The following is a 27183-nucleotide window of genomic DNA, read 5'->3' as shown; positions in this document are numbered from 1 at the left end:
CTGCTCCCCCGCTTCCTGGCCATGCCTTTCGTTTCGTCCAATGACGGCAGGCCTGCCTAGTTTATGCAGTCGCTTACGTTAATCACGAGGTATCTCATTAATTTTTTAACATCCCATCAGGAAGTGTGAAAGTACATTTATCTCGGAAACTTTCAGATCATAAATGTTTCAAACAACGCGATCCGCTGGTTAATTTTGCATTTACATAATATATTATATGTATGTAAAAGCTGTGTTGACAACATCGAATTCATGTTAGACATTTTATTTTTTAAAACAAAATTTCATTAGTCAATTTGAATTTTGTTTTAACAAATATATTTTAATAGACAACGCGATATTAAAATGTCTCAACAAAAGAGAGTCTGCATTCTACTCTCTTCAATTTATCTCTCTTGTTATGTGTGATCTTATTGAAGATCTTAAAGATTCAAATCGCTGCATGATTATATTAGTACTCGTAAGTCGCTTGAAAATGTCTAAGAGACTTATATGGTAAAGGAAGAGGAAGTGGTTTTGTGGTTTCATGTACTTTTAGCGAAAGTAATAAGACACTGCTAGCAGAGTTCGTAATTGGTGCGCTAGTACGAAAGGAGGAAGAGTTACTTTACTAAGGATTTACAGCATGGTCTCAGAATCTCGTTCGGGTAACACATTAGGCAGAGTTCAGAATCATAAATGGTAGTAGCTTTTGAGATGCTCATGCCACTTACTCGGCTAGTCAATTTGCGTAATGAAGCAGTGAGACCGCACTCGCCGAGGACCAATTACTGTGCGAAAAGGCCGCAGGGCTGTACTTAGCCTTCACCCGAAACCACAGTGGACCATCCTGCGTAGCGAGGAATCACGGGCAACGTAATAGCGTCACTTGGGGACGCGGGAATCGAAGGATGTTTCGTTGAGAGTGTCATTATAGCAGAAACGTTGCCATGGGTACTATTGGACAAAGGTCGGGATCCTAGATGGCCTTTTTTGGTTTGAAAGAGGAGATTTGAAGAACTTTTAAAGGGGTCCTTTAAACGGAACGTCGAGTGTCTGCCGAATATGAGATTTACATTTTTTATGACCAATGCAAACTTAATCGATCGAAAATTATTAAGAAATTTTATAGTTTAAATCTAAGATTTATATATATTTAGATATTAATTGAGTTAACGTATTACTTATACGTTTTAACAGCTTTAAATACAAGCACGAACGTAAGAAAAGGATTTTATAAATAATTTAGCCATTCTGCTAAATTATTGTTAATTTATTGATTATTTGAAATATCAAAGATAATAAGCTGCAATCACAATATGTTGAGAGTATAAATGTGCAGCGCTGCAATACTGACTCATTTATGGTAAAATAGAAACGATGCGCAGCCATCTGAGAATGCAGGAGCATTTGCATGTCAGGGAGGGGAAGCTTTCGAATGCGAGTATTGTGCGTTTTATCAATGGATTCCGGGATATATTGTCCCTCTTGGATGAGTGACGTTGTATTGTGCGGTATGCTAGTGCGCGCGGGGAAGTTGCTGATTGAAAATCGTATGCACGTAACGCGCCTTGCCCGCGGAGACCACGGCGAATGAACGTGCTCGGGAAATATATACTCCTATTGATTCAAACAAAATTGAGCTCTGTGAGAGCACTTGGCGTTAAACCGCGCGGCCGAGCCGTATTATGCAAATGGTTTAAGAGATAAGAGCGCAGAAAATCGAGATAAACAGGAAAATTGGCACAGTTCTAATTAACTTGGAATTGAATGGAATCCCTCTCATCCCCCCCAGCAGTTGATAGAGTCAATAGTATCGTGTCTTTGTGTACGGCGCTTCGATGTAACGCTTCGAAAATGGTAAACGATGCATTTTTCTGGGCGGGACATTTTCTGAAGCTTTAAGTCGCAGACACCCGGTAACAGCCGTTCTTTGTTCGAGTCGAGTGCCCTTTGGCTACGACGAGAAGCGACGAGGAGTTGTCGACGACAGGCTGTTGCTTGCTATTGACAATATCGGATGAGTTATTTTAAACTTTGTCTCTTACAGTTAAAACACAAAATTAATTATAAATCCGTGAGTAACGTGGGCGGAATAAATTACGTGTCACGAAATATCCTTCAGAGTTTTTCGGCAAACTTAATTGGCGTGCGACAGAGACAATCAATTATTACATCTTCGTATCCAACTCGCTTGATGATCATTAATAGTTTACATAACGTTTTTAATTTCTTCGTTTTTAAAACGCACGATCGCGTCTCAGCTCAGAATCTTTAATTTCGAATACAGATCGCAGATTCATTCCTTCCATCACTGTGAAACTGCATTCTCTCTCTAATAATTTTTGGCTGACATGGCTGTCGTGAATAACAAACGTGGCTAATGAGAAGGCGAGATTAGAACCGTACTATCTCTATTGATCGCCGCATTGTCGTCGAGTGAATTTCGAATTCAGCTCAGAGGTGCCAAACGGTTTCGTATTCACACCACGACATTTCGCGAGTGTGGGAGGCAGAAGGACAACCCGAGATGGAGAATGTTGAAAAAGGGTGAGACAGACGCGGTGAGGGGACGAATAGTTAGATGGAGGCGTCGCAGCCTCTGACAAACACGATGTTTGCGACGCAAATACTTCCGCCATGCGGACTCTTTGAGTCGGCTGTTGTTAATGCAGAACGATCGATGCGCAAAATTCGAATTCAAAATTGAGATATACGTTGGCGTGGCTTTTATTCGATTTGTATTGGAATACAAACGTACGAAATATCTCGAGATTTCTATGCAATCTGCACCATAGATGTATTTCTCACAGGAATTTAAAATGTCCAGGAAAAAGTATGCTTGAGATATTCTATTCAATTTTTTTAAATAAATTATGCTTGATATGTTTGACTTAAATTCTGGTCATAACTGTTTTGACGTTTTACTTATAATACACATTTTCTGATATTTAGAGTTCACTCTTTGCTATACGCTCTGCTTATATTATTTATTTACTATTTGTTATTAACGTGGCGTCGATATTAATCCTTTGAGTACGGCCATCGTAAAACTACCGTGTGGTTTCACGATGCTCGTGGTTTGTATCCCATGGTCGCTCCAAAGGATTAACAACAGCGTTTATGAATGCGTAAATTCGAAAGTAACTGTTATCGTCCTGAGAGACAAATAGTAGATATTTACGTATAAGTAATATCTGAATCACTATTACATTTTAAACAACTTTCAGTTTTACACGTGTCCTGATTTATATACATTGACTACAGTTGTATATTCGTAAAATATTAAATTTTCTTTGGGTGACATTTCGAATTCAAGCAATTTCGCACTCGTGCATTTCATGGCTTTGAGAGATTGTAACTGCCACAGGTAAAAGCAATTCTTGTCAATCCGACCTTTTCGTCATGTTTGATGCAGTAGGTCGAGCATTACGTTTGACGATCCAAAGGGAAAATTGTTGTAGCAGGAGGCTATCGCACACGTGCGACACAAATGGTCTGTAAAATAATATCGTACGGTCCCTCATCTATACGCCCTCTCTTCTTAGGCACTCGTGGAATAAAACGCGGCCGAGTTACCACGTAAACGGGAATGCCAAAACAGTCGAAAGAGGGTTGACGAGTGTTTCCCCAGTGAGCGAGAGCCGACGATGTCTGCTCTCAGGCCCAGCATCACCGTCCCTACTTTCCATTCTTCCCTTGTTGTTCCATTCCCCGGAAGATCAGCGGCGGGCTTATTGCCTCATGAATATGTATAAGTGAGATCGGTCTCAGGGCTGTACCGTACAGTGACGCCCGGTCGTTAGACGTACCAATGGCGAATACGAGCTCGGGATAGGCACAGAGGGGCTCGAGAGGATAGGAATGACCGCGAACGAGGCACCGAGAAATTAACGAGTCACTGGTCGGCTAAAATTATACACGGGAATAAACAGAGGAGGATCTGGAAACAGGTAGAAGCGCTGGTGAAAGACCCGTGCATCAGAATGCAGATCATGGAAATGTGACCGAGGCGTTGAGTAAAACTAACTACGGGTTTGCACGGTCACTTTATTTCCCCTTTTGTTTTTTACCCGTGGAGTAATCAGCCGAAGAGGTATTTTGATGGTGGCAGAAAAACATGGGTACGCAGTCGTTAAAGTATTTAGCATTAATCGAAGAATATTTCAGTTTTCATAGAGTCATGTTAATTCTTGGGTGAGATATGGCACTTATTATCTTAATGTTTGAATTATTGTGAGAGAAGTGTCATGATTGTGTATTTTATATCTTTACACAATAATTATGTGATATTTATTATGACCGTGCAGATATTTGCACATGTATATACTGTAGTATTACATCGCAAATTAATACAATTCTTTTGTAAAAATATATAATTTTTTTGTAAAACATTACAATACATGATTTTGTTAACGACATAAAATATAGATGTAATTCAATGCAAATGATGAAATATACAAAGAATTTAATGATGACATAAAGTATGAAGACGTTGAATGTCAGATAGAGCACGTCATTGCGTACTCTGAATTTGTTTACTTTTTATTACAGTCTCGAGAGAAAAACGCTTCTTCTTTTCTTATAAAATCCAATACAGGATGTACTCAACAATGTTGAGATGTTGGTGGCAATCATAGAAAGAGATTTTACAGGAAACTATTGAAATGAATTACCGATGCCATTTATCGATGCTTTAATAAACGAAACAGTTCGATATGATTTCAGTAATTATTCGTTGTCGCATTATAACAAGATTTATACCAATTTATCTTTTTTGTTAAATATCATTTCAATTTTTCGCTATCGTCATAATATTTAAATGTAATTGTTTAATATCTTTTTTTGTTAGTGAAATAGTTATTTTTGCATTTTATAAGTACTTTATGTTATTTTTTAAATGTATACATCTATTTAAAAAACATTTTTTCATTTAAATATATATCTTTAAATATATATTAACGGGATTGATGAACGAAAATATGGACTTGACACACATCATAAGAACGCGGAACCAGTTACTTCACGTTTATAGATTAGTTCGATAGCTTGAAAGAACGTCGATACCGTCCGTTACCGTTTATTGCTTCGGAAACGAAGTTGAATGCGTCTCTCGTTCTATGTTCTCAGCTATTCTTCGATAGTTCCTTTAAACTACCGAATAGGCTTCCAAATAACTTCTAGGCAACCTCCATTATAGATGAGCTCTTTGTAAAACTGTGATAGAAATCTCCGTTCTCGTCAAGTGGAATCAGAAGTAAATCGGAAATCAAGAATCCATCTTTCTTACTAATGTCTTTTTTTTTGCATGGCTTGTATTTGTTGTATATTTCTACTAATACTTTTTATAAAATATATTCGTTATTGAAGTTTGGAAAACATTTTGAATAATTCTTTAGTTTGGCTTATTATATCTCGCTACTATTAAGTAAATTTTTAGTGACAATTCAATAAATTGACAATTTCTTCTTTTTTTAGTGAGGAATAAAAGTTAAGTTAAAATAAAAACTAAGTAATCTTATCACGATTCAAAATTGTGAAGGAATATTTATTCATTAATCGTAAGGAAGATGCAGCTTAGAATAAGTTTCCACCACGTTCGCTTGTATTATGCACATTTTGCTGTTACTAGAAAAAGAAACACGCGATGTTGCGGCAATACAAAGTGATGCGTGTAATCACGGCGTCGTTGAGAAATGGTCGACTAGCGGGAACATCTGGCGCTTTGAAGCGGAAAACGGGCAAATCTTCCCTCATTTTTCTCATCCCTGCTCGGGACGATACGCTTTCTAGTTAGCGTTCTCTCGCCGCGAACATCATAGATTTTTGAGTTTATTTTCATACCAGATAAATATGAATCTCTGAGAAATGGAGGAATAATTAAGCGAACGGACAAAAGAAACTCGTGACTTGCGCGATGTAACTTTGCAGCGACTTTCTTAAATTTTGTCCCCATTTGTGTCCTACATATTACGCAAACAGTTTTCCGAGCAGGGCCGGTAATGGAGAACTTTGCGATGGACTTGCTCCTAAGTTTCCGAGTTTTTGTTGGACAAAGTCGCCGCACTTCGTTTACGTCTTATCGCGCTAGTATAAAGTAACTACTTCAACTCAGAGAGTTGAAATGGGTCAACGAGTCTGGATTTTCGAAATTTTCTTTCACGTTTTCTTTTTCTACCTTATTTATCACACACAAGATTTTAAAAGCCTTCAATCGCGGGCCGTCATAGTTTAAGAGTTATTGGGGAAGCCATGGGGGATGCTTGCGCGAAATGCGTAAGCGGCTGATTTCGTATTTCCCGCACGCGGAGCTACTTGGATGACCTGCTCGGAATTTTCAAAATGGTCTGGCACCAGGTTGTTTGCATCTCGTTTGCACCTGGCGAGAAAGAAAGTTTTGGAAATTCTCGGCGGGCACCCGCTTCACTTCAGATCCGAAGTTTTTTCGATAACTCGAAAATTATGGGTGCCCAATGGTCGTTTCTCCACATCTGGCCAGCGGAAACGACGTGTAAAGCGAAACTTTTGTAGAATCGAAGATTCTGGACAGAAGTCGGCTGGTTATATATTTTCACAGAAGCTATTGGAAACGGCGAGGATACATGTAACGTACATAAGGAGCGAATAAATAAAAAAACTTTTTTCGTGGAGATTGCACAGTGATTTTTGTTTTTGTAAGATTGTAGTGATTAAAGTCTTTTCTATTTTCCTATAAAATAATTGTTTATTAATCGCTTAGAAAAGATTACATATGTGTGTGGACTCGTTTAAAAATGTCTACATCTGTCGCAGTTTATTCTGAAACTTTCTCGTGATAATCAACTCTCAATCTGAAGTTTATTTTGTTTCGCGTTTAATACGTGCAATTCATGGTTACATATACTGCAGGAAGGAAAGCTTATAGGGTTTGTAGCAATACGGATTGGTATATGTAATCACGATCCATTGAAAAATAGCCAAGCGGCAGAAGCATATGGCGCTTCGGAATCGAGGAACACAGCTTTCCTCCACCTTTCTTTTTGATTTCCTCGTCAGCTGGTGCAGAGTATAATAATATTTTTGGTTCGAAGGTCGTTACTTCTTAAGTCGTGTGCCCGAACATTTCTGATATCTGAAGAAATACGGTTGCCTTTCATCGATTTTAAAGCACTTTCCGCGGAATAAATACTATAAAATATTTAAAAAAAATCGGAGAGAGAGAGAGAGAGAGAGAGAGAGAGAGAGAGAGAACTCACGCATACATTATGTCCTGTATTGAAACACATTCGCCATTTTGCTTAAAACTTTTTGAACTAAAAGATAAGCATTTGGTTTAGAAAGATCTATTTGATCTTAAAATTGTTTAGTTTTTAATATTAAATTATTCCATATTTATGCAAAATATGTCGTAAATTTTTGCTAAAGGAAACATTTAGTCCGAGAACAATTTTATAATGAAAAATTTTCTAAAAGGAAAGCATATAGCTCTCTTCTTGCTCACATATATATGTAAGTGTAATATGATACTGTTCATCTCGCAGAAACGAATCTTTTGTACTACATCTCTCGTAATTTCGCTCGAGTTCAACAAGATCACATACCTGCACGTCGTTATATAATTTGTCGTCTATGAAAAAAACATGAATCCATGGTAGTAAGTGCGGAACGATGCGCGTAATCACGGCAACATTGAGAAATGGTCGAGTAGTAGTAGCATCTGGCGGGCCGGACCGGGCCAGGAAGCGAGAGAGAAGCCTCCTCTGGTTTTCTTGTTGATTTCCTCGTCGTCCTGCGTGAACAAGAATAATGCTCTCGGCCTGGCACCGGACCCGGTACCAGATGCCGGCTCACGAAGATCGATACACGCCGTTGTTATTGCGTCCGGAAACGAGTATCGTTTATCTGCGAAGAAGGAGAGAGAGAGAGAGAGAGCGAGAGGAGGAAGTAGCAGCGGTTTCTACTCCGAATCTCGAGATTATTAAAGATCGAAAATAACAAAATTATCAATATAAAAAATAAATTCACGCTGCAGTAAAAACATAAAAATCTACATTCGTTCAATTTTATCTAAGTATTTTTTGTTTAATATAAATAAAAATTGTGGTATTCAGGCTATATTTGTTCTTGATACTGTAAGTTTTATTTTATTTTTATTGTTTATTATTCATATGTAAAAGGAAGATAGAATGAAACTTACTCCGTGAGCGTTCAAAGCGAGTGCAGTTTCAGTGCTGAGACACATCAGTAAAATTTTGCCGATTGCTTATTTATCTTAGACACATAAGCATAGACATAACAGCGTGAACTGCATATTCTCTGATTTTGTTAGCTTCTGTATTCCATTAAAAAGAATTGAATGGTATGTCGGCATTTTTCTTCAACTTGATATTTCAAAAAGAAACAGAACGATAGATTCAAGTTACTTCACTCTTTTTAAAGTGATAATTTCATAGAAATACGCAGTCTATTCTTATTACATCTGTGGTTAGATGTAAAGCTTCTCGTTCTTCCTGCTTCTTTCTATAAGTGTTCTATATTCATATACATATAAAGCGTTAATTAATTGAATTAATTAGGTAGTAATCAATGTTTGCAGTCCTTTCGCTATATTGATGTAGGTACTATGCATGCAGGATGCATTAATTTTGTTTTTCGAGTGTCTCGAATTATTTCTTTTATTTTAAATATATATAGATGAATATTTTTGCCAAGGTCTCGAAACTTAAACTTCCGACAGTCATAAATTGAGATATTTGTATTGTATATTTTGACAATAAGATCCTCCTCTTACGAAACGAGATAGGTCTCTAGAAGTCATCTACTGGAATTTTCAGGATTTCGAAATATCCTGATATTCTGCCCGATGTTTCTACGGAAGAGATTGGTTCAAAGACGGTACGCAGAAGCCAATGTGATTGTATGTGGATACGAAGGGGATTGCGGCAGGTCACGTCGCGCTTCACTTAAAACAAGTAAAGGCCGTGGCAAAACCGTAGGATGGAACCAGTGGGTAAACGGATAAACCTAAGCCGAAGGATCTCTGTCCTTCTCCATGATGCGTCTGGCCTATACGTGCTCAACGTTCAGGACATGTCTGCAACGAAAAATGGTCTCCGTGTTTCACAGAATATTCTCTATTAGAGTTGTGATACGAGTGCAAAAACTTTTGACGCTTTTCATAGCGGTTCGCTGGCTGTGGGTTATAAGAAAATTAATGGCTCGTTCGGATCTGCTTCTTATTTTAAGAAATGTTTTTCGTTGCTTTGAATAACAGCTAAAGGTGTATTAATACATCACTTATTGATTTCTAATTAATAATACATACAAATATTCAGAGAAAAACAATATATATTATTTTAAAAAATATAATAAAATATCTACATGCATCTCCATATACAAATTTTTATTACATCTTTTAATTTGAAAATTTAATTTCGGCTGATGAATTTCTCATATTATTACAATGTAACTTATATTTTCATAAAGGAATGGGTGAATGTATGTGTGCATCTGTAGATGTGATTTGTTATATATTCATATCTCTAAATTACACATTTATCTTACACATTTATCTACATTTATTACATATTTATCTACATTATACATCTAAATTACACATTTATCTATATTTATCTCTCTAAAAAACTATTATATAATGCATATATCATTTATTTCTAGAGAGAACTACTTGTATTTACTTGTTATATAACCATATTTGTATTTACTTGTTATATAATCTTCAACATACGATATCTCCGTTCCTACCAAAAGATAATACCACCTCGATATCAGAATCGTTCTGATTATATAAATATGACGTTCAGTGAAGTTTCATTTGCAGTTCGTATGAAACTACTGACCGCGATCTTCTCGGTTTATTATCAGATATTTTTTTAACTCTTCTGCGAAACTGGAATATCGCGATTTTACAATTCATTTTGTGACAAGCTAGTACATCTGACGGCTGCGAATAGAAGATATACAGGTAAGTATATGTGCTAGTATTGTTAATCGAAATGCCATTTCCACAAATTCACGGCTAAATTTCATGTCGCTGCGCGATTGTGAACATTCATAATTACGCTTTTTATGAGTTTGATATTATTTTCGGCTCGGTAGTTATTAGTGGCATGTCAACCACGAGCTACGTCGTATTTGCAGACAAGCAATTATGGATCGTTGGCTTGGTAAAACCGCAGTCGTTACCGGCGCTGGATCCGGCATGGGCGAAGCAATTACACGTGCTCTTCTGCGAAACGGAGTGAATGTGGTTGCTCTGGAAGTCCTGAAAGAAAGATTAGCAAAACTTGATGCGGATTGTAAGCGAGAACGTTTCCCGGGCAGATTATATACTATATGCTGCAACGTATCTCGCGAGGACGAGATCGATGCAGCATTCTTGCAAATTGAAACGTTCGGTGGTGTGGATATTATGGTCAACAATGCTGGCATTATTGAGGTATCACGAATAATAGGTATGATGATTATATAGAATATTACACAAATAAGAAATTTTTAAAGAATTATTTGTATAAATATCATTTAGATGCCGATATCGGTAATGAATTTTTCTTTATGGCTACTGTAGAAATACAATATGTATTGTACATATTATCTCAGTATTGTGCAATTGAGTTAATTCGATATTAATTTGAACTTATATATTTATGTAATTATTTCGGGAAATAACAAATATTATAATTCAATCAAAATTACATTGATATGCAGCTACAAAGTATTCGTGACTGTCAATACGTTTAATCTCAGAATACTTGAAAAATTCGAAAACCGACTAAATATCTTATAAAAATCTAGTGTCTTTTGATCGCAAAATATTAGTCATTCAAAAATAGCGTATTCAGTAGCAGTAGGGATATGGAATAATGTTTTAAGCGAAAAATGTTATGTTACTAAAAAAAAAGATCTTTACTTTTATTTGCTTTATTTTGCCACGTACGATCTGCAGCCAATTGTGGCTCTTATAAGATTTTAGCTTCCTCGATCATATTCATAGTTTATTAAAAATAATTCCATAAATTACATTTGCAGATAGCAACAGGAAGACATTTGAAAAGATATTAAATACTAATGTTCTCGCAGTCGCAGTATGTATGAATAAAGCAGTTAATTCGATGCGCAAGCGAAACAGTGAAGGACATATTTTCAATATCAACAGGTATTGTTATCTATGATTAGTACATTAACAATGATTGAATAAATAAATATGCCTTTAGAACAAATAAATTTAACAAAAAAATTTCCTTGGTTTTTCATAAACTATGAACGATTGTGGAAGATTTTTTAATGTACGTTTAATATTGATGTTTTTTATCCACAGTATTGTGAGCCATCACAGAATACCGAACGATTTGTTTGAATGTAATATGTATTTCTCTAGTAAACATGCATCTCTTGCTCTGACTAACACAGTGCGACGTGAAGTAGGAAAAATTAAGGCACCTATTCGAGTTACTGTAAGATAATATTTTTATAATATTATGTATAAATTATAACTTTTAATTAACAAGAAACGCATTATAATAATTATAATATTACTTTATTGATATATTGATGGCAAACCGTTTTACAATGAGATAATAGAAGCCACAAATAAAATACTCACATATATTATTAAATGCAAACAGTGATTGGTGCTTATATTTATCAGCATAATATTATAGCAGATATATTATCATGATGTTTATGATATTATTTTTATACAAAGTATTACGAGCTATGCTTCTGTTTATTATGTAGGTAATTATTACTTTCTTGTTTGGTTTTTTTAGGGCATTAGTCCTGGTACTGTAAAAACAAATATAGTTGCGCATGACGATAGTTTGAAAAACTTTTTTGAGAAAGCACAGTATATTCTACCGGAGGACATAGCGGATGCGATCATTTATGCTCTTGGAACACGACCGAGTGTTCAGGTTCAAAATATCATTAACGTACTTTCTTTCTAATAAATAATAAATATAGAAAAATTATTTTACGCCTTAATTAATTGCAGATTACGGAACTCACGATTCAACCTACCGGAGAATTAATGTGAGGAATATCTTCAGTAAGAGCCTGTCTATTAATGCATCAACAACTTTACGACAAACAACTTTTCGCTTACGATAAAGTAAAGAAAGTTAGTAGCTGGTAAAGACTAAGTTTCATATCGCTTTGCATTTTTTATATAAATACCAAATTTTTTATATTTAAGTTGTTTTCTTCCTATAATACTGTCTAAGTTTCAATAATAATTTTGCTAATCTAATCTTTTTCAATGTATTTACATTTTTAGTTAAACAGAGATAACAATAAATGATACAGTAAAATCTAAAATAAGGATTTTGTATATCTATAATGTTTGCTTTACGAGAAATATATGAAAAATGACATTGTAAGGATATTTATCGTTTATTTTACAGTGCATACTCGAAATTTATAGTCAGTATACTATCAGGAAACGAAATACTGACTATCAGATATCGCTGTTGTTTATCTCCCACGATGCCTTGTACTTGTACATGTCGTTCTAAAAAGATATACACGACATTCCGATTTGTGACAAATTCAGCTTATCGCGAAGCAACGTTATCGGCAATGCGTTCGCGTGTAATCGTTGCATTCAAATTTCGACGAAGTGGCTGCTACACACACCCAATAGTTACGTCCTGCTTGTCGTATGACAAATACAGCGTTATTTGGCATTTATACATGAACGATTGAAATGCGCGTTTCCTATACACAAAATGTGCGTCTCTCATATCTACGTTGTGCATCCGTATGCGTGCTTCTAAACATGAATTTCCGACAATAACGGCTTACAGCCGTACCGAGCTCGACTGTCAACTATGGAGGCATTCGAGTGCGAGCGATAGTTAAGGTGTCAAACAAGTTCCGTCGTGCTTCGCGCAGTTCGAAGGAATCGCGTAGCGTTATCAGGAAAATCGATTTTCGCGGCATGCATCGGGTGTCGAGTCCTGTCAAAATCTAAGTGTATGCCTCGTATTCTAGTTCTGCGATTAGATCTCTTCTCACAGCGTTATAATCAGATATTATATGCTATTCATAGGTGATTTTGAAAATTGACATAATATAATTTAATCAATATTTGCTTTTAATGGAGCTTACAATAAAATATATCATAATGATTATTATAAACTTAATCTATATAAGATATTTTGACATTTAAAATCTAAAATAATTTAAGAAATTTTTTGAAAAAAATAAGTTAAAAAAATATTTGCAATTTTTTATTCTGAGTAACAGTTTTCAATACATAAAAATTTAAGAATAGTTAATTACAGATTACGGTTAAACGGCTAAATCACCATGTGCGATCACTAACATTTATACGTGATCCACGGACAGATTTAATTGTAATTTGTACAGAGTGTCCTATAGAAAGTTACTGAAACTAATACACATACTAACAACTATGATTTTTAAACGTAGGGAATAGAAAAAAATATAAAATATTTTTTAAATAGAAAACATTTTTCAGTTTTATTTATATATAAAGTAAACGCACGATTTTTGAAATATTTGTATTATTCAATTACATGTTTATAAAAATATGAAATATCGTCCATATTAATGATATATATTTCGAAAATTTAAGAAACTATTTAACATCTCTTTTGACAAAAAGATGTTAAATAAAATTTTTTAAATTATCGACTGTTTTTATTTTATACATGAATATATAAAACTACCAATGTCTTCTATTAAAAAATATTTTATTTTTTCTATTCCCTGTATGTGCGTTTAAAAATGTCAATTGATTAGTTTCAGCAACTTTCCATGAAACATTCTGTAATTAGTCAGTTTTAAACCTTTATATTTCCAAAACTATTGCTTGGAATAAAAATGGCAAATACTTTTTTAACTTTTTTTTAGAATCATTTTACTGTGATATTTTGATTCAGCCTGCATACAGCCTGTATACATATAACTGTATTTAATATTGTTATATTACTGTATCCCTTCCAAACACTTATCAAAAAATAAATTGCAAGCAGTTTTAAGTTATGATAGTCGCCCACTATTACTTTACTTGCTACGATATACAATTAATAACGCGAAGACACGCAAAGAATCCGTTGCTTTTATTTCTCATTTTGAAGTGCTCTTAGCTGTTACATTAAGGAAAGGCGGGGGTACATAAGAAGCAAGATGTAAAACGGTAGAGTGATGATCGATAAAGATGTACTTGGTTCATGGGGCTGTCTGTATGGACGGGGGCCGGCATTTAGGAATTTATATTAAAATATGTAAATCTATCGGCGCGGGCATATTTGAAAACAGATAAATTATGCCGGCCGTGTATTGCGTTCCCGCGGTAAAATATCGACACTGCAGCATGGCGGTGCGGGAAGGGATTGAGGCTAACAGGCGGAAGCGGAGTTCCTCGCATAACGGCACGTTCTGTCGACCAGTAGAAATGCGATTTATGACGATCATTGTGTAACGATCATAAATTATCTCTTTATTTACGCGGGATGGCTAGCGTTCGCGCTACCATTGTTTTTCCATGCCTTTAGCGTCTTCCTCAAATAATAACACCTGATGCTTCCAAATTCTGTCGCTTCGTTTAGTTCGTTTACATTTTGCAATGATGAGTTTATCTCGCAAGTTAACACCCTGTCAGGTACTTGTCTGCGCAGTGCAAATGAGAAATTAAGTATTTTACATTAAGCTAAGCTGTTCTAATCGGTACAGAGATTTGAAACAAGCTTATAAATTGGAATTAATAGCAATTTGGCCTGCGAACGTTCATATACATATGTTATTGTATATTGGCTGCTATATTTCCTTCAAAATTGAAACTAATCTCGCAAATGCCTGAATTTACCAGAGCCACCAAATGTTGAGGAACAAACATCCCGATTTAACTTCCTTAAATGCGTTCGTAACTGTTTCTGACAGGGAACACCTCACTTTCTCTTCCCTACTGACTCGTACGCTAACAGTTGTTTGACCGTGTTTCTCTAGTTCTCGTATTTGAATTAGTCTCAGAGTATATCTTTGGTAAATCTAGACAATTGATAAGTACATTTAACGCTTTGAGGATGTTGAGAATTCTACATTCTTTGAAAATCGCTTATTTCTTTATTTGCTGACTTTAAATCCAAAAAATGACCACCGCATCTATTTACCGAATCTATTTTCTTTTATTATATGGTATTATTTTAGAAATTAAAAATAAACGAAATCGATTGAAATATAAATGCAGCGGAAAATTATACATATATTTATGGAATGTTTTTATACAATGTTTTTATACTTGGGTTCTTTTTTAAGAAAGAGAAGTAAAAATTTAAATAATTTGATTACTAATATATTCTGGCAAAAAACTTCGGTCTTGGTGTGTGCAAATAAAAGGAATACACTTTCTCTGAAATTGGGGCGCAATCGTGACGTGCCGCGATTGAGAATTAGAAAAACGATTTCGACGCGTCAAAAGTTTCGCAGCGTTTCGACTTATGTCATTAAAGCGAATATGCGAAGCGGGGAACGAATATGGCAGCTGAATACAGCAACGACGAGGAGTCAGCCGGGGTTCGCTAAGGGTTCGCGAGAGGGGCTCGGGGATGGTTGGATAGGTTCGTTAGCGGAACACTGGCAGTGCAAACATGCCCGCTTAAACCGGCTGCGTACGTGCGCCGATGCGGTGTCAGATTTGAAGTGGTTCGCGGTGACGGCGTGCACGTGACGCGTTAGAACGAAACGCGAACTGCGCGCCTTCGCCTACGACGCTGAGGGAGCACGACTGTTCGATATTGGCCTGTGCCATAGTACCGCACGTCGGGCTGAATATCGAGCGAGCCTGTCTGTTGACTTATTAAAAGCCGACTGAAATTGGAGCGAAGGCGGAAAATTCGATTTTCGGGATTTCGGCCGATTTCCGCGTTCATCGGAGTGGTGTGCGGTGACCTCAATTATTCTGCCACGAATGAAAGCTATTTTCCCGGAACAACTATACTGTGCGGTTTCTCTCAAGCGTACCCGAACATATTCCTGATAGACTTAGGCAATGACAAAATTTTTGCAAAGGTATCATTGCTACAAGATTCGATTATTTGCGAGAAAGAAACGAAACATATGCATACGTATAATGTTCTTTTTCTTAATAGCGAAAAATCGGATACTAGTATATATTATTCAAAAGATCATTTTATCATTATTACAGAATATTTATAACACAATTTTAACGAGCCTAATTAATTTTTGATTATCCCGAGATTCAAGGAATGTTCTTATAAATCTTTTTGATAAAGTAAGATATTCAGCAAAGTACAAAATTTGGATATTTTCTTAATTATCCTGTAATTCTTGAAAGGTTTTTTAGAAACATATGACACTGTGAACCACATTGATAACATATCTGATTACGTAAGAAAGATTAAATTAAGAACGTTGCGCCTATGTCTCCTCCTAATTGTCTTTTTACTAAGAATATTTTTTTTATGCACGAGCTAATGTACAATATGGCACGTACATGTAGCAGTTAGAATGTCGCAGCTGCAGTAGCTGGAGCACTGTATTCTTGTTCGGCGACCGGCTTAGTATACAGTGTATACGGCCTAAACCATGCACGTTATCTCGCGCTCCAACATCCCCCAGAGTCTACGCTTCTTCCTTAACATTGTCGTTGTTACTGTTGTCGCACTCCTTGCTTAATTCGCAGTTGCGAATCTGCGAAGCGGAGAAGTTGCAGAACAGTTTCCTCTCTTTCTTTCCCGAATGGAGAATTTAATCGTGTCTGCGCGATATGCGTCCAATTCGATGCAATCCGCGCGCGATGCTGAAACGTAAATTAGAACGTTGCGGAGCGATTGATATAATATATGAAATAATAAGTGGACGAAAATAATGAAGTCCGCGAGAGAGGATTGCAACTCGCGCGGTGGGACCTTGATTTTCCATTCTGTATTACAAGGGGCGTATCTCGCAGAATGAATATTACGCACGGTGGTCTTGTCGAGGTGAGCGCGGGAATCTTTCGCCTCCGTTATAAATCCACTCGTTCCATCCGTCTGCATCTCGGCGACATTCATGAGGGAAAAAGATGCGCATAATGTTATCAACGCATTCCCGACATGGCCGTGCATAGTTTAATCCACTGCGACGCTACTGATCCCCGCGGTACAGGATGAATTCCGTCTCCTCATCGTAGCGGTTGCGAGTAATATTGGACGAGGCTAAAACGAGAACTCTGAAGGATCATTTGAATAATGTAGATAAGTTTACTTCACTTGGAAAATACAGAAACAAGAAAGATGGCGATTTCTCCCAGAGAAAACATGCGCGCCCCATGGTTTTAGTCCGTTAAGAAAATACTGTCTATCGCGGAAACGCAATCTGGCGAAATATTAAATCGAGAGGATTTCGCTTCGCGAAATGCGTTGTTTTAAATTAAAACAGCAAATATATAACGAACATTTGTACAGTTAAAAATACGTCTTTCTATTTCTACTGGCTTTGAAAAACAATGTACAATTTTACATAAGATTATAGTTTGTATAATGCTGTTTAAAGAGAACCAAAATAAATATGCAGTAAAGATAAAGCTCGAATATAGAATGTGAGTTATAGAGCGGAAAAAGATCATAAATAATGGTGATGCGTTACATCAATTATTTTGCATTTATGTATCTCCGGGTGGAGCTTTGCTGCTTAAGCGGATGGTCGCGCTTTTGAAGTCAATGAATAAACCGGCAACGTTAAACATTAGAGAGCGTCAAATCTATTGAGCGCGATGCATTTGCAATGTGTATTGTGGAAATTGGTATTATCCATTTCATTCGGAAATAACATGGGCGGAGAAGAGAAATTCTATTATTGGTTAGCAAGCACCAGAGGTTTATGTACTCCGCTTTATGCGATAACGAAGATTATACGAATTAATTTGACTTTGCAAACGAATACACGACTGAAATTATTCACCCACGCGGATGCATATGATTTAAATCTGACGATAATCCCTAAGGATTATCCGAGAATTTTCTATCGTGTAACAAATGGTCGTGGTTTTCGAAATTGCGAAAATACTAATAATCGCAAACGTGATCTGTTTGATTAATAATAGTTTCAAATTGAAGAAGGGACAATTTGCTCATCAGGATATCGGATCGATGGTTACATGCGTTGACAAAGTATTTATACTAACACTATAAATAAATAGAAATTGATAACTGTTGTAATATTTGTGCAGCATTGAAAAATTTCTTTTGTTCTTTTTTCTTTCTATTTCTTCTTTTTTTATTTTTCTTTAATTTTTTTATGTTATGTTGCTTTATATATAATTATTCTGATTTGTAGCGTACAATTTTATAGATGTATTTCCATTTGAATTATTGTAGATTGGTTTAAATGGAAATTTAATAGTTGTGCTTCTTTTTTCCTGCCAATATCTAAATAGCGTTTATACGAATTGATGATTTAAAATAAAAAAGTTTATAAATTTATGCAAAAAAGGAGAAAAAGAATGATAATTTATAAAAATATTAATTTTTTTTTTATACATATTTATTATGTTATCTGTGGAAAAAATGATAAATTTTTCCAATATGCATATAGTGGAAAAATACTGTATAATATAAGATAACAATGTGGCCTATTTAAACAATTTTTGTTATATTCAACACATTAAAAATTGTTAATCAGATTTAAAATAACGAACAGTAATTTTAAAATTTAAAGATATACAATATATTGTATACAGTATAATAATAAGAATAATTATTATTATTATTATTATTAGGCGTTAGGAACTCGAAAGCTCATTGCCGCAAATACCAAATCCCGCCACTGTTCCCGTCCCTGAGCAAGATCCCTCCATTTGTGACCCTCGTACCCCATTATACAGTATAATAAGTTACAAAAATGTTTACCATTTTGCGAGTAGTAATTTTTAAGATAAAAGTTTACAACTGGCTAATTATATATTACGGTTAAATGCCTGTCCATAAGTCACGCTTCGATAGTTAGTAATCGTAGGTAGTTAACATGGACGGGCAGCTATTTAACCGTAGGTGCAATTAACCAATCGTAAACCTATATCTCAAAAATTATTGCTCGGAAAATGGCAAATACTTTTTTAATCTATATTTTTATTTTATTATTTTTATAACTTATTTCTTCAATTTCTTGCTGTTTTGATTCGCGAATTTTGAAACAATCTTTTATAACATCTTCATGATTTAAAATTACTATTTGTCTCTTCTAATTTTGGAATATATGTATGATATAAGTAAGTTTCCTTGTTTTTTAATGAAGAATTAATACTTCAAGAGATACCAGGAAACTTTAATTATGTCTTATATTATTATATTGATTGAATCGTTATGTTATTACTGTTGAATCATAATAATTATTTATATATTCAAAAACGAGAGGTAATTATTAAACCATTCTGTATGTACACAAGGAGAACCGCATAATGATCAATTTACTCGTAGAACTTATATCACTATATATGTAAGAAATAGTGCTGAAATTTCCATCCGCAATTGAATGGAGACAAAGCGAACGCTCGTAATTCCACGTATGATACTTCCCCGTTGGCGGTAGAACTTCATCAATGTGTATGGACGAAGAGAGTTATTATGACCAGACTATCGTTATTGCCGCAAACGACTCATCGTGTGGCTCTCACTTACTTCATATTCAACCGTTCGCATAGGTGGACGACAAGGAGATGACACTGTTAACGACTTCGCACGAGCGTCTTCTCTATAGGGTGTGCTTAACTCCGGCACTCTCTGTTGTCGGAATCGTTGTTACGACGAGGCGTACCCGTACGTAATGACGCCGGTCGTGATTTAAACGATATATCAAGCCGCCAGTTCCGCGGCGCGTGTGTCGAGGCATTATCGTCGTCATTACGGCCATTATCGCGGAACGATAGCATCCATCCCGCTCCTTCCCACGTTTTCACGTGCTCACTCGCCATCAGGCCTCGACTCAGTCGCGAAAATCAAGTTATACCGAGCGCTTTATTAGCGAATCTTAACATAAATGGTGTCTGGACAGATCCATCTGTTTCTACTCAATACAATCCATGGGGAACGATCTCGCAATTTTTTGATTAATCAGTTTAAACTTTCGTATCCTTTCGTTGCTACATAGTTTGTCTAATCATTGAAATTATCACAAAAATATTTTTCTGACAAAGATAGAATCGAAGAAATACTTCACTTTAATAATTAGAGGATGTTGGAGTATTTAATAGGCGAGTGTTGCTCCATTTCAGCAAGATACATCTTAACTTGGTACTCATATTTTTATACATCATAAGTAATTGTATAGTTAAACGTAGCAAACCTTATTGTTTAAGAAAAATTGTCTTGATGATCAAAATGCTGATGCACTAAACTCTCTTGCCACATTTGTAAAGATATTTGACTTTTTCTCTAGTTCTTTTGGATTTTTTTTATCACAATCTTTCTTGGTTGGATTGCAAAATCTTGAAAAGGATGTCATATTACGTAAAAAAAATTATAAAATATCTGAAATGCCTTTCTATACAGATCATTATTTTGTTTTTTAATTTAAGAATTTAGCTATTACATTATTACGATATACATAACTTATATAATACTTTCATATAGAAATTAGTGAACATGTATGTGTGTGCATATAGGTATATTTGCTAGAGTATAATCGCATACAGAGAACTATTATTATACATGCATACTAAACTTGAAAATTATATATTATTACACAGATATCTATTTGTCTGTGTAATTGTATGTAATTTTCAAGCCTAGTAGTCAAGGCAAAATTCCACTTTTTTTTTCGTCAAAGTTTATGTCAGTAATAAAAACTATTTTTCAGAAAAAAATGAATAAATAAAACTGATAAAATCTTTTTTATTAAAAGTAATAAAATAAATTTTGTTATGGATTCGTCAATTTTATATTTTAATTTGATAGTCTAGTATCACTATTCTAGTTTAGCGTCAATTGAAAGTGTATTAAATTTAAGCTTTATTCACAAAATAAAAAAAAATGCATAGATAATCGACGCAATAAATCGAAAAATCGATGTAAAAAATAAATTAGATGTAATTGTCACAAAATATTGTATAGTATACAGGAACCATATTTAAATTGGAAAAATTTTTACTTGTTGCTATTATGTTTTTCTCATAAAATTAAAAATTAAGATAAAATTTAATAACATTTGTGTCATCTCCAAAGTTTTTTTGTTTCAAAAATGTACTTCACATATTAATTTGAATTGGAAAGAAAACTTCCGCGATTTGTTTCGTTTTTCTTTCAACTATCGTGATCAGTATAATTTATTATAATAATTAAAACAAAAATTTTTTCTTTCACATATATACATATTAGTTATTTTTATAGTTTTTGCTCATTTATATTGAATAAATTCCATAACCGTGAAATTCGGAATTTGTCGTGGTTTTTCTACCTATTGAAATTTTTTCCAAACAACCTTACCTAATAGCCTCTACTCCTAACGAAAGATGAGTCAGTTCTTGTCGCTAGACTCGCTATAATTACCTTTTTATCTTTTTAATGTTTTTCCATTTATAATTCATAAATGACTCAGTAATGTAACCGGTTTCACCTTTTGCGTCGATCATTTTTTAAATATTCCTGTGGATTTGTCTTGAAATACTGCGATTTTATAACTCATTTTGTGGCAAACTAGTGCAAATGACGGTTGTGAATAGAAGATACGCAAGTAAGTATATGTTTTAATTGAAATACCATTTTCACAAATTTATGGTTAAATTTAATATCGCTGCAATTGCGAATGCTCATGCATGATCATGCTTTTATAAGCTTAATATTATTTTCGGCGTGGTAGTTATTTTTGGAACCCCAACTGCAAGCTATGTGTCGTACTTACAGGCAGACAATTATAAATCGTTGACTTTGTAAAACCGCAATCGTTACCGATGTTGGACTTGAGCCCGGACTTGGATGAAGCATACTCTTTACACATACGCATACTCTTCTGCAAAACGGAATGAATGTGGTTGCTCTGAAAGTCCTGAAAGAAAGATTAGCAAAACTTTTGATTCATTAATAGTTAACGAATAGCTTGCACTATACTTACTAATGTTATCTATTAACTATATTATCTTTACTATATTATTTACAAATAGGGCATATATGATCCGGTTGTCTTATCTTTAGTTTTCGATACATATAAGATCTGTTTCAAATATTTATAGGCTCTCAAGTATTACCGTTGAATTTTTCATAATATTTTTTGTATCTCCCTCCCCCCTCTCTCTCTCTCTCTCTCTCTCTCTCTCTCTTTCATCCCAAAGCAGTTACAATTTTTGCATTTTCTATTTGTAGTATTAAAGATTCTTTGAACTCCTTATATATAAAACTAATATTTCTTATTTGTCATATGATTTCTCGCACCTAAATTCAAGCACTTTTTTTTTACAAGTTTGCAATTAAAATATTTGTTTGCTCTATTGCAACTAATGCATTTTCATGTTTATTATTCTTTCCACTTATTTTTTTTTTCTCAGATTTTTCAGACACTTTCTTCTTCTAGTCTTTTTCGCTCAACGTTCTCGTTTCCAATGTCCGTGTTTTTCGCAGTTGTTGCAATTTTGTTGTTTAAAACTTCTATTCCCGTTTTTCTTATAATCTTTATTTATCTCTCTGTAGTGAACAAAGCAAAAAAATATTAAAAATATTATAATTTTTAATAATACTTATAAAGAATTATTATATATACATATGCATATATATTCATATATATATGAAATTATTTATTTATACGAAAGTTGTACACTATCGAGAGAGATATTCAAGGCATTCCAAGTGAACAAAGTTATTACTCCATCCTGTATATACTGTGTAATCATGTGTAATCTCGTTGAATTTAGTAGCCCCACTCCTAGTGAAAGAATGATTTAGGTCGTGCTGGAACTGCTCTGATTATGATTTTAGTATTTTCTCACTAGTAGTAATAAAACCACCAACGTTGACGTGACCGTTTTAACCTGCTGCGTCAGATAATTTTTTATCACTCTCATATCTATACTGGAATATCACGTTTTTATTAGAATTTATTTTGTGATAAATTAATATAGCTGACTAACTACGTAGAAGATAGGCAAGTAAGTGCGTTAATATTGTTAATCGAAATGTTATTTTCAAAAATTCAGTTGAGTTCAATGTCGCCGCGATTGTGAATGCTAATGCTTTACGCTTTTTAGAGGCTTGATATTAATTTTGGCTTAGCAACTATTAGTGACATGTTAACCGTCAGCTATTATTCAACGCAGTACAAAAATTTTGCAGAGATGTCTGAGAAATATTTTATCTGTTAGATTAAAATATCTCATAAATATTACAAAATTCTGTGATAGCTCTGACAGTGAGACAATTCTGAAATAACAAAATGTTATTCTTGCATTTAAAATCTTACGGATAGATTGCTAAAAAAATTAGAAATTTCTAAATATATCAGAAATGTTGCTAAAAGTTTATTAAAATAATTTTGAAATCCCAGGAATATCGGAATGATACTTAAAATAAATTTTTACACTAAGCTGAACGAAACTGTATTTTGAAAATATATTTTATTTACTTTTATCTTAAACTGTCTTGGAGACTTGCTTTAAAAAAATTATCTCACTCGAATGCTGATGAAATATCTCATCATGCTACGTTTTTTATTCTATGTTGCACAGTTTTTTATTTACCTCGTCCATCTAATGACAGTGTAAAGTATTAATCCTGAAATTTATTCCGTGTTTCAAAAATATTTCTATTGCAACATTTTATATAACATTTTTCAGAATCGTTGCACACGAAATATGAAAGATTGAAATATTTTAACCTTTTCTGAAAGCTCTCTTTTTGCAACAATTGTTGATGTTACATGGGGTCGTACTTGCAGACAGGCAATTATGGATCGTTGGCTTGGTAAAACCGCAATCGTTACTGGCGCTGGATCCGGCATCGGTGAAGCAATTACACATGCTCTTCTGCAAAACGGAATAAACGTGGTTGCTCTGGAAGTCCAGAAAGGAAGATTAGCAAAACTCGATGCGGAATGTAAGCGGGAAGGTTTCCCGGGCAAGTTATATACCATATGCTGTGATATAACTCACGAGGATGAAATCGATGCAGCATTCTCGCATATCGAGACATTAGGTGGTGTGGATATTATGGTCAACAATGCTGGCATTGTTGCATCATCACGAGTAATAGGTATGATGATTGATATCACGTATTACACATATATTATTTATCACATAAAGAATCATTTAAATAAACATTGTTTGTAGTGTATCAGTGATGAGTATTTTACGGCTAAGTACAGAAATATAATATGTGTTTTACATTTTATCATAATATTACGCAATCAATTTTATATTAATTTGAAACGTATGTATGAATATACATACGTTTACAAAAATAACGTTTAAGGAAATAACAAATATGGTAATTTGTTTAAAAGATACATCTACGCGTTTAATCAAAATGCTTGAAAAATTCAAAAACCGAATAAATGTTTAAATATAGTTTTGATCATCAAGTGCTATTATATAAGTTCACTCAAAACATAGCGGCTTTTTAAACCAAAGATATTAATTATTGCGCTAAAAAAAAAGAGATATTTTTATTTAACACTGCATGTGTCTCGACAGCGAATTGGGACTTCCACTGACAACATTATAAAAATCTTTGATGTCCTCTATTATGTTGGTTTATTAAAAAAAATTCCATAAATTACATTTACAGGGAGTGACAGGAAGACATTTGAAAGACTGTTAAATATTAATGTTCTCGCAGTCGCCGTGTGTACGAATAAAGCAGTGCATTTGATGCTCAAACGAAACGTTGAAGGACATATTTTCAATATCAACAGGTATCGATTCTTACGTTAACAATGATTAAATAAATCGCTATAAATTTTTAGAATAAATAAGTTTGTGAAAAATAAACATTTTTTAAAATTTTCCATAAATCATACAACAAAAATTGCGAAAAATTTTTTTAGAAAGTCAATAAGTAATATTATATATTACTATTATATTATAAGTAATTTTACTTAATTGCAATTTATGTTTAATATTAATATCTTTGATGTATAGTGTTTTGAGCCATTATTTACCACTGGATGATATGCCTGACTTTAATTTATATCCCACTACTAAGCATGCATCTCTTGCTCTGACTAATACAGTACGAGGAGAAATAGCGAAAATTAAGGCTCCTATTCGAATTACCGTAAGATGCAATTATACTTTTTTCCTGTTATCTTTTTTAAATGATTATGTAAATGATAACTTTTAATTGACAACAAACGCATTAATTTACTACACCGTGCGATAAAATTTAACTTTTTTCCTAGCGTATAAATACTCATTTCGATGTATTTTTGCTCGCTGAACATGAATCCGTTATTCAAATTTAGCTATCAAGATAGAATTTTAAGAAAAAATGTCATTATTATTTATCTAATTTTTTCAGGGTATTAGTCCTGGTATTGTAAGCACGAACATAGCTATGGATACAATAAATGACTTCATGCAGAAAGTACCAAGTCTTCAACCGAAAGACATAGCGGATGCGCTCATTTATGCTCTGGGAACACGACCAGAAGTTCAGGTTCAAATCATAGTTAACGTACTTTCTTCTTAATAAATATAGGACAATTATTTTACGTATTACTTAATTGCAGATTACGCAGATTACTATCCAGCATACCGGGGAACTACCATGAAGATTATCTTTAAAGAAGTCTATTAATGCAGCAACAACTTTCCAAGAAATAACTTTATGCTGATAATAAAGTGAGCTATTTGAGGCTTACAGACTAAGCTTTCATGTTGCTTTGTATTTTTTAATAAATATAAAATTTTGTATCTAAGTATTATTTTTGTTGTATTTTAATACTGTCTACGTTTCACTTAATAGATTGCTAATCTAATTTTTTTCAATGTATCTCTCTCTCTCTCTCTCTCTCTCTCTCTCTCTCTTTCTCTATTTGTAGCTAAATAAATAGGTATAAAAGTAAATAATCTAATCTAAGACATAAGATACGAATTTTGTATAATTATATCTGTATTATCTATAATATTAATTTATCGAACGAACAAATTTATTCTTGTGAATTAAATCTGACAAAAAACAATGAAAGCTGTTTCATGTTTTGTATCGGTATCGCATATTTGGAAATCGTTAATCACGTTTGAAGAATATTTTTTTCACGTATGAAAATTATCTATGCGTACAGCATCGTTATTTCTCGGATCCTTGTCTTTTTCTCTTTTATCAAAGGTCGTGTTTCCTTATGCAAAGGACGTCTTCGTGAGTTACCTAGCTCAGAGAAAAGATTCCAGGGTCCCCGGAGGTTGACGTATTGAAAAGGAGCGATGCTCTTTCGCGCAGACCAAAGGAACGAACGCTCGATCTCTGTCGACTTAACGAGACAACGAGCACCGCGTTGTCTTTTGCGAACGATATAAACGCATTCTTCGATTCCGTCTTTAACTTGGCTTTTCCTGACATTTGCCAGGAACTCTTTTCTCGGGCGAAGCACGCAGATAATTAATTGCTTCTTTCGAATTTCCATGAGCTTTACAAAGTGTACATTGTTTTATTTGATATTTCTATATTATTTCTATAAGTTTAGGAAAATGATAAAACGTATAATATTAGTACATTTATAATATATAAATACAACTTATTGCTATAATATTTAATTTGTTTACAATAAACAACGACTTCGCCTATTCTATATAAATTTGTAAATTTTCAACTCTTTAATTTTCTAGATAATACTGTTTACAATACAATCTAAAATTGACTTTTATATTACGATACGATATATAAAATTATTAATAAAAGAAAATGTTACGCCAATAAAAAAAAATATATGCACCACTTTTTATAAAATAATTATTTATTATTATATACGCAATGAGAAATAAATATATATTAAATTTTTCTATGAGTACTTTAAAAAACACTTGTGCATTTTATCGATAACTACTTTTTCAAATTCAATCTTTAATGTACTACGAATGTTTTACTATGTTTGAACACACAAGACGTTTGGCCGCTCCAAAGTAAATGCTTGTATACAACGAATCTCTCCGATATTTTCGCGAGCCTCGACAGAACAAGTATTAAAGTCGGTTTAATGCAGGTTCGTGTCTGACCGTCGTTGCGATTCGCCACGGACCGCTTAGACTGCGCGACTAAAAGTTTC

General features: G+C 34.1%; 2 protein-coding genes and 1 long non-coding RNA gene across 5 annotated transcripts in view; all 3 read left to right on the top strand.

Annotated features, from left to right (window-relative positions):
* LOC108751531 overlaps positions 1-9040 on the top strand; it is a 42353-nt gene extending 33313 nt beyond the window's left edge. Inside the window, exon 4 of the long non-coding RNA XR_001939496.1 lies at positions 8793-9040. This is a non-coding gene — a long non-coding RNA (uncharacterized LOC108751531). The remainder of the gene's footprint in view (positions 1-8792) is intronic.
* A 745-nt stretch (positions 9041-9785) lies between these two features.
* On the top strand, positions 9786-13021 carry LOC108751528 (farnesol dehydrogenase-like). 2 transcript variants are annotated; one of them, XR_001939494.1, is made up of 7 exons: positions 9786-9943; positions 10120-10433; positions 11008-11134; positions 11297-11432; positions 11748-11891; positions 11972-12097; positions 12381-13021. XR_001939494.1 is itself a non-coding variant. In XM_018491764.1 (6 exons), exons 2-6 carry the CDS (start codon positions 10130-10132, stop codon positions 12011-12013), a joined length of 753 nt encoding a protein of 250 aa, XP_018347266.1. In that variant the 5' UTR covers positions 9786-9943; positions 10120-10129; the 3' UTR covers positions 12014-12150. The 2 variants fall into 2 exon arrangements, 1 of the variants encoding a protein (XP_018347266.1); XM_018491764.1 differs by lacking the exon at positions 12381-13021 and having other exon boundaries at positions 11972-12150.
* An 8599-nt stretch (positions 13022-21620) lies between these two features.
* Positions 21621-25759, top strand: LOC108751523 (farnesol dehydrogenase-like). Of its 2 annotated transcripts, none has more exons than XM_018491757.1 (6): positions 21621-21669; positions 23860-24173; positions 24708-24834; positions 25061-25196; positions 25440-25577; positions 25651-25759. In XM_018491757.1, the coding sequence occupies exons 2-6, from the start codon at positions 23870-23872 to the stop codon at positions 25690-25692; spliced, it is 747 nt and encodes a 248-aa protein (XP_018347259.1). In that variant the 5' UTR covers positions 21621-21669; positions 23860-23869; the 3' UTR covers positions 25693-25759. The 2 variants fall into 2 exon arrangements, with proteins under 2 accessions (XP_018347259.1, XP_018347260.1); XM_018491758.1 differs by lacking the exon at positions 21621-21669 and adding an exon at positions 22997-23074.
* Positions 25760-27183: the final 1424 nt, after the last annotated feature.

This window comes from Trachymyrmex septentrionalis, unplaced genomic scaffold, assembly GCF_001594115.1.
Source record: "Trachymyrmex septentrionalis isolate Tsep2-gDNA-1 unplaced genomic scaffold, Tsep1.0 scaffold49, whole genome shotgun sequence".
Taxonomy (NCBI): domain Eukaryota; kingdom Metazoa; phylum Arthropoda; class Insecta; order Hymenoptera; family Formicidae; genus Trachymyrmex; species Trachymyrmex septentrionalis.
This window is presented reverse-complemented; position numbering and strand designations above follow the sequence as displayed.